The sequence below is a fragment of the Heteronotia binoei genome, chromosome 18 (genome assembly GCF_032191835.1).
Source record: "Heteronotia binoei isolate CCM8104 ecotype False Entrance Well chromosome 18, APGP_CSIRO_Hbin_v1, whole genome shotgun sequence".
Lineage (NCBI taxonomy): Eukaryota > Metazoa > Chordata > Lepidosauria > Squamata > Gekkonidae > Heteronotia > Heteronotia binoei.
In genome coordinates this window covers 30,842,507-30,854,640 of record NC_083240.1, presented here as the reverse complement: position 1 = coordinate 30,854,640, position 12,134 = coordinate 30,842,507, and the positions used below count along the sequence as shown (strand labels likewise).

The window sequence follows — 12,134 nt, the reverse complement described above, 5'->3', positions numbered from 1 at the left end:
TCCCAAATGGGAAGCACAGCTGGATTGTTGAGGCCTTAACATTTCAGGAATGGCAAAGTATATCACACATGAGTTATTTAAAAGATTCCATACTTACCAGGTTTAGGGATGAGGCCTTGGAAAGGTCTGGAAAACAGAACAACACAATGTCAATCAGGAAACCAAGATAACCACAGACAGGTTTCAATCTATCGCTGAGTGCAAAAGGCAGACTATAAATAACACAAATGGATGCATCAATTGCTGCAGGTATGCGTCACTTGCCTGGTTACTTGCTGCACTAAGCCAAAGCAAAAAAATTAGTTTTGTGCATAACATCTCAGGAGCATAAAGTTGCCACTGGAAATATCCTAGAATTACAACCGATCTCCAGGGGACATAAATTAGTTCACCTGGAGAAAATGGCTGCTTTGGAAGATGGACTCTATGGCATTATATGCCACTGAGGTCCCTCCCCAAACCCCACCCTCCTCAGGCTCCACCCCCAAAATCTCCAGGTATTTCCCTACTCATAGCTGGCAACCCTGAATATGCAGCTATAAGTATCTTAGGAATCAATTGTTGGGAAAAGCCTTTCTCTCCCCAAGGCCTTGGAGAAACATTGCAACTGGTACTTGGTGAGATGAACCAATGGTCAGCAGCTATATAGGTTATGAAGGTCTACAGTGGCAAATGACCAGCTTGGTATGTGCAGAACATTTGGACTCAACCCCTGGCAGCTCCAGTTAAGGATGTTCAGGTAAGAGGTGTACTGAAAGATGCTGCCCTGCCCAAGACCCTGGTAAGCTACTGCCAGTCAGCTAGGCTTTCGTGAGCTGCTATCATCATCATCACCACCACTACCACCACCACCATCTTTATTTATTTGATTTATATCCCGCCATATCCCTCAAAAAGCTGGAATGGCCTTGGGTCAGCCATAGCTCTGGCAGAGGTTGTTCTTGAAAGGTCTGCTGCTGTGAGAGCCTTCTCAGTCCCGCCCACCTCACAGGGTGTGTGTTGTGGGGGAGGAAGATAAAGGAGATTGTGAGCCATTCTGAGACTCTGAAATTCGGAGTGGAGGGCGGGATATAAATCCAATGTTGTCGTCTTCTTCAAGTGAGCTCAGGCCAGGTAACAATATATCGGTTAACAACCATACAAGCATTAAACATAAAAACTAAGAAAAGCTTAAAATGAACAAGCAATAGCAGCAATGGCAACAAGATGAAGGAACTAGACACACCAGCAATCTGACTTGATATAAGGCAGTTCCATATTTATAAATTCTGAATAAATATTTCATATTTATTCAATTAAATTTACGGATCGCCCAATCCTTGCTACTGCAGGGCTCTGGGCGAGGTACACCATTAATAAAAACATAAAATAAAATGCATAAGCAGTATTAATACAGCAAGTCTTAAAGAGTCAGAGGGCAAATTTCACCGTTTCCTATACCGGACTGCAGCCACCTCGTAGGGAGCAGGGGAAAGGAACAGAGCAGCCTGGAGCAGGGGAGAGGGTGCCAGCCAGAACAGAAACTACTGCTGTCAGGGGTTCTTTTGTAGAAAAAGCCCAGCAGAGACTCATTTGCATATTAGGCCACACCCCTGACCTCATCATTGTTTCACACACAGATCATTTGCATATTAGGCCACACCCCCGGTGCCAAGCTAGCCAGAACTGTGTTCCTGCGCGTTCCTGCTCAAAAAAAGCCCTGGTTGCTACCATCATCCAAAAGCCTAGCAAAACACCTCTGCCTTACAGGCCCTGCGGAATATGTTCACTGTCCCGAATTGCACAATGGTCCTCCATACATAGTGAGAAGGCATGCAAATCCTCTTAGAATAAAGGCTATGTATTTCAGCCAGGTGGTCTAAAAAATACAGATTATGGAACAGAACAGCACAGCCCTCCCACATCCACAACCTGGCAAAATACCTTGTTACCGTGAACTTGATTTTGTCTGCTACAGCTAATATCCTCTCCAGGTTCTGGGAGCCGAAGGTGCACGGTTTCCGGAACGGGATTCCCGGGGGCAGTCCTTCGATGATCACCGAGCCCGGGTTGCTTTTGATCCGTTTGTAGGGCACTTGGACGGGGTACTTGATGCCCAAGGCCTCACCTGGTAGGAAGGAAAGCAAAGGAATTAAAAAGAAACATGCAAGAGGCCTTGGATCGGATCCAAGATTCGTCACATTTGGTGTCCTCTTCCCTGCAACAGATATCAAAAAGTTCTTAAAAGAGAGAATTCATCTTAAATTATGTAATGCTGATGTATTACTATATGCTCTTACATTTGAGATTATTAAATAATTAAGACCATACCTAGGTTTTTCAGGATAGAAAAAGAAGAAGACTGCAGATTTATACCCCTCCCTTCTCTCTGAATCAGAGATTCAGAGTGGCTTACAATCTCCTGTATCTTCTCCCCCCACAACAGACACCCTGTGAGGTGGGTGGAGCTGAGAGGGCTGTCACAGCAGCTGCCCTTTCAAGGACAGCTACCGTGAAAGCTATGGCTGACCCAAGGCCATTCCAGCAGCTACAAGTGGAGGAGTGGGGAATCAAACCCGGTTCTCCCAGATAAAGAGTCCGCACACTTAACCACTACAACCAAACTGGCTCTCCATTTAGTATAAAAATATGTCTATGTAAAAGAAGTAACCTTATCATTAATAGAATATTGCAAGCAAGAAAATCTTTGTCTATTCTTTTAAAGAGACCTCACCACAGCAGGAAGCTACGCAAAACAATCTTTCATCTCTTTAAAAAGCTGATTTCCAACTCATAGGCTAACCCACCTCACAGGGCTGTTGTAAAGATAAAACAAGGTACCCTATAGACAATTCCCTCTGATTACCCCCTTGTTTTCTTGCTCACCGTATTTCTTGTTGAATAGATCCTGCACTTGTTCCCTTAGCGTGTTTGCAATATCGATCCGGGAAAGCCGAGTGTCGTAGTTTTCTGTACAGACAGAGAAACAGAAACCAACGTAGAACACTGGGTGTTAACATTTGCAGGGGAAAAAAAAAAAACACTCCACCATTTTTAAGCAGCCCGCTTTGGCCAGACGGAAAGAAAACCAGTGCTTGGTTATCCCATGCTCTTTTACTCTTCCTAAACATTTTTAATTTCTTAATGCATAAATAATATAGAAGAATCTTTACATCAGCATGCTGTAATGCCCTTTCTCCAGTGGAAACGGGAAGACACCACTTAAAAAATCAGTTATCAATTGTTTATGTGATACAAATCAGCGAGAATCAGTATCTCATGTAATGTTATACTGCTCTCTGTACAACAATCTGAGACAGAAATATACCATCCCTTGGATAAGGAATTTAGATGAAACATCTGAGATCCAAAGGATGCATTTTCTTTCAATGCACAGCAGCCAAGAAGGTCTGAGCGCCTGCTCCGGCTGCAACGCCACTGAGGATGTTCTCCGCAGCTGAGAACGAAACGTCTGGAAGGAAAACTTTCTCCAGTAGAACACGGCACTTGATCCCGTAAGATTCTACAAACCCTAATCATTTTCTTTCAAATGGCTCGTTACAAAAGTGAACTACTGATATAATGAAGTTTCTCTCAGAGGCCTTTTTTTATAAGTGAGAAAAGACAGTGGATGGCCTCTTGAGCTCATAAGCATTAGGAAAAGGAATGGTTCCTGGCTATTAAGTCAGCTTAGTAGCTGAATCAAAATTCTTTCTTAAAAACCAACCCCCCCAAAAAGTTAAACTAAAATACAATATTTTATTGTTCATGCAATTTTCAGTTAGGAAAAAAGAAAACTGGGGCTTGCAAGGGATTATGCACAGGGAGGGAGGCAGAATTTCACACACACACTCAAATCCTTCCCAAACTTCTATAGACTCTTGACCAGGCCAACTTCCCCACTACCTTCTCTCCCTCCACTCCTTTTCCTGACTCTAAACCACACTCAACATTCCATGCCTCCTAGCACATGCTCAGTTCTCACCTGGCCTTTTGCTGGTTCTCTGGTTTGTTCTGTATCCTTGGGGCACTCCCCAAGGATGCAAATCAACCCAACCTTGTCTGTATGACCGTGTTGTGTTCCAGAAACCACAGAAACATGCAAAGCCAATACTAAAACTGAATGAAATGGAAAATTCAATCGGTCCCTCCATTCTTACCATGAAATCCAGGTCTTTTCATAGGCTCTTCTGCAAGACGATCACTGGAGTCTCTCTCATTCGCTGCCAACAAGGAAAGAAAAAGAAATGCACAGGAGACAGATTCTTATATATTTTACTTTGTTTTATCTCCCCATAACAGTCTGATTTCTTTTTTTAAAAAGGATCAAATGGCTGTTCCGACCCCCGTCCCTTAAATACATTCATTCCAATTACGCAGAGTTAAAAGTATCCTCCTGCAGGTAGGTGCAAAACAATGTTTCATGAGACTGCCAAGAGACTAAACTGATATTATTGTTTTTGTACATATAAAGGGCTGCATGAGTCACTACCTCTGCCAATTGCTCTCCCAGGGCTTTTTTTGTAGCAGGAACTTATGTAGTCAATTCTCCAAGAGCTTGCAGGGCTCTTATTACAGGGTCTACTGTCAGCTCTTGGAGGACTGGCTGCATCAGGAGCATGTGGCCTAATATGCAAAGGAGTTCCTGCTACAAAAAAAGCTCTCCTATAAATGGTGTGCAGAAAGGGCACACACCTGTGCTCCCTACAAAAAGACAAAACAATGAAGCAGTGGGAAGAAATTTTTATTTCAAAATATTAATAATCTTGGGATATTAATATTTTGAAATTAAACTTCCTTTCCACCGCACTGTTACCTTTTGTCATTTCTTTGTTCCATTTGGTGCAGCCTTCTGTTATCTTTATTGCAAGTCACTTTAGGCAGGTCTCAAATGAGGCAACCCAGAAAATGGGGAGGGGGCAGGAGAGGAGCAGGAAGATGCGTTTTGTACCTTACCACAACCAGAAAAGGCGTTGCCTAACCTGGACTTTTACAGACAGGAACAGTCAAGTCCCTGCCTGGGGGGTTTACCGTTTCAAATACTGATAACCGGGGCAGCGCGAGAGAGAAGATCTCTTTCTACATTTCAAATGGTTTGTCCATTTCATGAAGTCCTTGGAATCGAGACATATATATACCTATTGCTGCCGGGCTGTCAGAAGCTGTATCCTTCACGACATCCGTAAGAAGTTCTGGTCTGAAAAGCAAGGATTATGACAATTAAAAAAAACCTGTCCCCATTTATATATTTTATATACACCTTACATTTCCAGCTTGTTGATTCCCCCTGCTCCCCCAGATGAGGAAATGACCTCACAGTTTGATAATATGTACAATGAGCTCCCTTGCTAGCAATACTTTCTTCAAATGTCTCCCTTGTGCATGGGTGCCAGGGCTTTTTTTGTAGCAGGAGCTCCTTTGCATATTAGGCCACACAAGAATTTACAGGGACCTTCGTACAGGGCCTACTGTAAGCTCTTGGAGGATTGGCTACATCCGGGGTGTGTAGCCTCATATGCAAAGGAGTTCCTGCTACAAAAACAAACAAACAACCCGGGGTATCTCTGAGTGTTTGAGATGGGATGAGCACCCTTAGTGGCCGAGGCAGGAAGAGTTTACTTTATAGCATAATGTAATTCAAAGTCCCCCAACACGGCACTCAAGCCGAGCGACGTGGCACCTGCCCTTACTTCCCCAGGCACCCACCAAGTCTTTCAGCAAGTGAGTGGGGCCACTGTAAGCAGAATCCTCATTAGTTGCTCTCAAACAAATGAAAGAGTTTTCCATGGCTGCAACAACAGTTTCAGAGAGAGACTGGTGGATGAGAATGACTGGATTTTCCTGGGTTTTTCTAAATCAGCATGTGGTTTCATTTCCCCTTCAGAGTTGACTGACTGTTGCCCTGAGCTTCCTCAAACCAGAGAGGGAACTTTGTTCTGGTCTTAGACTCCAGGGAGGTTGGCTTTTCCATGAGGGGAAATTCAGTGTTAAAGAGCAGAGGACCACCTGTTCCTTCTCCAGCCTTGTTGTCATCTCAGCAGCTGGACTACATCTCCAGCCAAACTACAAATAATACCAACTTTGATAGACCAAAGGCTGGACTCTGAATAAAGCATTTTTCACGTGTTCAGCATGGTTGCCATGCAATTCTTTTGGCAAAACAAGGAAGGATTACATTTGGCTCCACCTACTTCAGGAGCCATTTTGGGGTTTGGCTTCACCTCCTGTGGCAGGCATTCTGGAGCAGCACTCACCACCCCCTCTCAGAATTTCAAAGGTGCTGATAAGTTCAAAAAGAGTGGGGACCCCTGATGTAGAGGGGAGGTGACGGTATCCTACAGACTGAGCCGTGGCAAGAAACGAAGCCAGCAGCTTCCCCCCCCTTACCTTTTGATGACAAACTGGATGCTGCCGCTTGCCTGAAGGATCTTTTTAAGCTTTGCGATCCCAAAGCAGTTGGGTCGCCTGAGTAAGATGCCATCTGGCAAGCCCACGACAAAGAGGTCCTCCGGGTACATCAGAAACTTGGAGTAGGGGACTTTGACAGGCTCAGAAATTCCTATGGCTTTAGCTGCAAGCATAACATAGTTTTACTGTTATTTTTATGTCTTTGTATTTCAGCTCTGTTTTTAATTGTTTTAATGGTTTTCTGGTTGGTTTTAGTGGTTTGAATGTATTAATTTATTATGCATGTTTTAATATGCCTTAGTGGCCTTTGTGAAGGCAGAAAGGTGCACTATAATTCCTGTAAAATAAAATAAATGATATGGAAGTGTGGGAGCTCAGAAAGGACCATTGATCTGCATCCTTATTGGACACAAGTACATCAGTGGTGTGTGTTAAAATATTCTACATGTCATGGGCAATGTTCCCTCTAAGCTGCAGAGTCTTGTGAGCAAAAACTCTCCTTTATGAGCTACTGGCATTAAAGTTGTGAGCTATTGCATAAATTAATTGGCTCTGGGGGCCATTTTTCCTGCGCTAAAACACAAATGTGTGAGCCAGAAGCTAAAACCTGAGCTAGCTCACGCTAACTCAGCTTAGAAGGAACACTGGTCATGGTGGGGGCGGGGGAATCAACGCATGAGCATAGAGAGGTAATCCAGAGAGGAGGATTCGGAGAACAATTCCGCAGTGGATATTTACTTAGAGCTTTCATCCCTGTATTGGCATCCCAAAGTAGCTTACAGAGCTCAAACCCAAAATACAAGTGGGTCAAAAGGAAAGGATTATGGGGAAACCTCAAGAACAGAAAGCAAGGGCTCCAAAAAGCCCCAACTCCTTCCTTCCCCTCTTCACGGCATTGCTGGAAGATTACTGAGTGAGTGGGGAAGCCCTCAGAAGAAACTAATGCCACTGTGGCTATCGTCTCCACAGAGATTGTGAGTTAGGCAGATATAGTCCCTAACCTGGATGTAGTTGCTAAGCAACCTCAGCAATGGAAGTCAACCATCACCTCAAGTGGCAAGGACTTTGTCTTTTCCTATCTGCATTTCTAAAAGCAGCCCCAACTGCTCCTCTTCCTTGAACAACGTTGCTGGAGGGCCAGGTGATGTTAAGCCCGTTACTGTGCTGTCAAATTGTCCAGCCACCATTTTGGTTCCTATCTCTTTAGGAAAGGCGTGGCTATAGCCAGTTACCAGAACCAATTCAAATCTGAGCCTGATCTGGGGCCATAGGAGCCAGCCTGGGAAGGGAAAGGGTTGCCTCCTCATGGCCCAAAGGAATAACAAGGAAGACATTGGCTCTGAAAAATTAAACAAGGACCCAGTAGGAGTAATATTGTTAAGCAACCAGCTGGCTGCTGTGCAGAAGAAGGATGCTGGACTAGATGGACCACTGATCTAATACAGCAGGGCTCTTCTTATATTCTGATTAGCCAAGATAGTTTGGGATAGAGTTTCCATGCTCAGAGGCAAGCTAGCTTTGAATGCCAGCTACACTGAAGGAAATTACAGGCGACTGTGGTATACGTTTAGTCCACGTCGCTGGACCAAACGATGTGGCTTTAAGAAGCTTTAATAAAAGACAACTTACCATATCTTGTATTAAACAAAGTTTCGACTTGCTTCCTCAAGTGACTTAAAACATCACTAATGCCATCTGGAAAATGACAAACAACAAACCCGATAATGAAATACCAGTCACAAAAACAAGAACAAAAAACCAACCATCCCATCAGAGAAAGGAGAGACGGTAGAGTCACGTTTCTTTGATGCAACACAGGAGTCATAGGGTGATACCAGATGGGCGTTTAAAGCTACCCGGTGGACGGGAGGCAGGTGGACCAAAAAAGCGCATCCACACACACACATCTGCCTCCTGTCCCCATCCCGCCCCGGCTCAAAAAGGCACCACTTTCAAAGCCAGGAGGAGCCCAGAGAGCTGCGGATCGGAGGCAAGAGCATTCCAGACGCTCCCTGGGTGCCCACGGCCCGCCCCTTTTCTGAGCGCCATCTGTAAGCTCCGGGGCACTCCATTTCCAGCCGGCTTTCTTTGGGATGGCTTGAAGCCGATCCAAACCAGCTGTCTGGTATCACCCAACATGGCACCGTAAACATTTAACAAGTTTTTATTGCAGTGTAAATGGGTCTACAAAAGCTTCTGCCAGGACAACCTGCTAAGTTTTCAAAGGTCCAACAAAACTGTTTATGCAGACAAACGCTAATACCAAAGGCTGCATCAATCTGGAATTTGTGAATTATACCCCCCAACCATGCTTAGCTTCTAAGATCTAATGAGATCAAGCTAGCCTTTGCTGGAAGGCCTTATTCAAAGGAAGACTGGAGTCCGAGGGCAGCTTTATGACCAACAAAGTTCTATTCAAGGTCTGAGCTTTCATGTGCATGCACACTTCCTCAGATACATAGAGACAGAAGTTAACAGTTTATAAATTCAAAACAGGTTTGGATTTAATTGGGGGGGGGGGGAGGGAAGAAGTGTAGCAATAAATATGTCAAAATATTTTGTTTTTGCAGAACAAGGACAATTAATTAATTAAATCCCAACAAATGATGACCATGTAAACCTAGCTTCTTATTGCTCTTTGGCCTTTTGCGTATGTCAAAACATCTTCACTAGTAAGCTAATTTGCTGTTAACCTATGAGAGGCATTTGTCCCTCTATATATGAACTGTTAACGTCCATTTCAGTGTACCTGAGGAAGTGCGCATGTACTTGAAAGCTCATACTTTGAATAAAACTTTGTTGGTCTTCAAGGTGCCGCTGGACTCTAATGTTCTTCTGCCACTTCAGACCAACATACCTGCCCACTGGGATCTATCAAAGGAAATCTGTATGTGAGGAGGCAGCTGCCACTCAATTCCACTTGCTTCCCTCCCCCCAAAGTAAAAACCCAAACATCCCCTGCAACACCCATTTTGCAACACTTACAGAGAAGGATCATACACAGTTTCAGACTCCAAAGCAAACCTTTTAGACACTTATTTTATGCTAGACGCACCTTTGCCTTCCATCGGTTTCTCATCATGTTGCAAATCACTGCTGGGCCCTTTATCTGAAAACACAGAGCAATGGATGGATTTTAGATTTGTGATCCAGAAACAACCAAGTGGTTTTTCTGTTAGTATTGTCATTGTCAATGAATGATAAGTTACTAAAAGCATAAACAAGTGCTCACCCAGGGCTTTTTCTGTAGAAAATCCCAGCAGGAACTCACTTGCATATTAGGCCATACCCTCCGAAATCACCATTGTTTTGTATGGGGCTTTTTTGCAGAAAAAGCCCAGAAGGAACTTATTTGCATACTAGGCCACAGACCCCTGACACCAAGCCAGCCGGAACTGCATTGCTGTGCGTTCCTGCTCAAAAAAAGCCCTGTATCCACCTGTATACTCATACAATTATTTATACCAACTTACATATCCACATATATTCATGTATTCCCATCTATATTTCCAACTGTATTGTTTCATATGTAACTATCCACATATATTCATGATTGCATTAAACTCTGTATTTTAATACCATTGTTCATTAACCTATATATATAAAGGTAAAGGTAGTCCCCTGTGCAAGCACCAGTCGTTTTTGACTCTGGGGTGATGTTGCTTTCACAACGTTTTCACGGCAGACTTTTTACGGGGTGCTTTGCCATTGCCTTCCCCAGTAATCTACACTTTCCCCCCAGCAAGCTGGGTACTCATTTTATCGACCTCAGAAGGATGGAAGGCTGAGTCAATCTGGAGCTAGCTACCTGAACCAGCTTCCACTGGGATCGAACTCAGGTCATGAGCAGAGGGCTCCGACTACAGTACTGCAGCTTTACCACTCTGCGCCACGGGGCTCTCAACCTATATATATATATTCATTATAGGTTTATAGTGTAATGTAGAATAATATGGGGCCCCAATAGAGGGTAAATTATTGTTGGAAGCCTGAAACTAATCTTATCTCCCTGGGAACAAGAGATATGTACCAATGGAAACATGTCTGCAGAACTGGAATGTGACCTTGGAAAAAAGCAACACCATGATCTGGGAATTAATTCAAAGACTTTTAGGCAGCAGAAGTTCAGGCAGGAGAACTGATGGGCCGTTAACCTATAACCTATATCTGAAGAACTGTGACTTTTGGTTATTGTCAGTCTGGCAAGACAGGTAGTCTTGTGTGCACAGGTTACAAATGTTTGCTAAATGAGTCTTCATTAAAAGCTTCTTTTGCATTTACTCAAGAAGTCTTGTGACAAGATTCTGGGCAAAACCTTTCATCAACAGCATACCTTTCACTGTTTCTCTGACAAGGTTCCTTAAAAGCTGGAGAAAAGACTTCAAATGGGTTTGGAAAGTAGATTCTAAACAAGCTCATGTTCCCAGTTGTATGTGTAAACAGCCAGTAGAACCAGGGCTTTTTTTTGAGCAGGAACGCAGTTCCGGCTGGCTTGGTGTTAGGGGGTGTGGCCTAATATGCAAAAGATTTTCTGCTGGACTTTTTACACAAAAAAGCCCTGTGTGAAATGATGGTGATGTCAGGGGGTGTAGCCTAATTTGCAAATGAGTTCCTGCCGGGCTTTTTCTGCAAAAAAAGCCCTGAGTAGAACTACTGAACACATACAGTGGGGCTGATCTGAGCCCTAGCCTCCCAAGACCCAGGTTACTGAACTTTCTCGCTGGCAATCACCTGACAGCCTATCACGCATGTAGCCGGAATCTTCCGATGTCACGTGGTTGGTCACCGCATCATGTAATGCGTCAGAACCAGGCGATCGGTCTGTTAAGAAGAGAATAACGTCTAGATGATTAGCAGAAGTGCTAAAAGTCACAGGCTTTTTCTGTGTGACAGTATCTTAAAATCTGTCTGATAAGAAAGAAAGGGGAAGGAGGGAGGCCAATCTAAGATGGAAGAACCATCGCTGCCCTCAACCATGGGCCGAGCAGAACAATTCTAACTTGCAAGCTCTGTAAAACTTCATTAGGTCCCACAGGGCTTGAATTGTGACTGGCAAAGAGTTCCACCAGGTTGGAGCCAAGGTTGAAAAAGCCCTGGATCTGGTTTAGGACACCCATTATAGACATACATCCACAATGTCCATTTATGGACATAAATTAATTTAGAATACATGGTGGGCTCATATATGTCTCCTTCCTAGAAGCTTAAGGCAAGGCATTTACCAGGTAGCAGAGTCAATAATGGACCCACTCCTAGGCTGTGTGCATGCCACAACCTGCTCCTAGATTGACATCATCAAACACTACCTGAAACTTGCTGGCACCACTGTAAGATTTTTTTTTTTTTGGCTCTACCTGAAACGGTGATTTGAATGATGTCCACATCATCTGGTTCAATCTTGATGCGCTTTACCCCTCCCAGATCTCCTGAGGTGCCTACAAAAAATGGGAGGGGACACCAATGAGAAACAAGGCAGGAAGAGAAGGGAGGGGAGGGGAGGGGAGGCTGAACAGTGAAGCACTTACACCATCATCATCTTGTGCTTTCCTGCATTCTAGAACAGCCAATGAGATACTTCTGGAAAGTCCACAAGTAGGGCATGAAGGAAGCATCCCTTGCTTGACCTCTATACCCCCAGCGACTGACATTCTGAGATGCACTGACTCTGAACATGGAGGTTCCACTGAGGTAACATACTTAATAGTCAGTGATGGACTTCTCCTCCTTGGATCTGCTTAATTCTTTTT

The 12,134-nt window shown here is 44.0% G+C and overlaps 1 protein-coding gene across 5 annotated transcripts in view; it reads right to left on the bottom strand.

The window, feature by feature from the left end:
* GTF2IRD1 (GTF2I repeat domain containing 1) overlaps window positions 1–12,134 on the bottom strand; it is a 138,860-nt gene that overhangs the window by 20,831 nt on the left and 105,895 nt on the right. For 4 of the 5 annotated variants that reach the window (XM_060258898.1, XM_060258900.1, XM_060258899.1 and 1 more), the window contains exons 13-22: window positions 11,742–11,822; window positions 11,119–11,208; window positions 9,443–9,496; window positions 8,017–8,082; window positions 6,367–6,550; window positions 5,118–5,176; window positions 4,140–4,202; window positions 2,866–2,949; window positions 1,924–2,107; window positions 98–126 (exon numbers count right to left, since the gene is read on the bottom strand). In XM_060258898.1, coding sequence (XP_060114881.1) covers window positions 98–126; window positions 1,924–2,107; window positions 2,866–2,949; window positions 4,140–4,202; window positions 5,118–5,176; window positions 6,367–6,550; window positions 8,017–8,082; window positions 9,443–9,496; window positions 11,119–11,208; window positions 11,742–11,822 — 894 coding nt within the window. The remainder of the gene's footprint in view (window positions 1–97; window positions 127–1,923; window positions 2,108–2,865; window positions 2,950–4,139; window positions 4,203–5,117; window positions 5,177–6,366; window positions 6,551–8,016; window positions 8,083–9,442; window positions 9,497–11,118; window positions 11,209–11,741; window positions 11,823–12,134) is intronic. The other variant, XM_060258903.1, reaches the window with a different exon arrangement.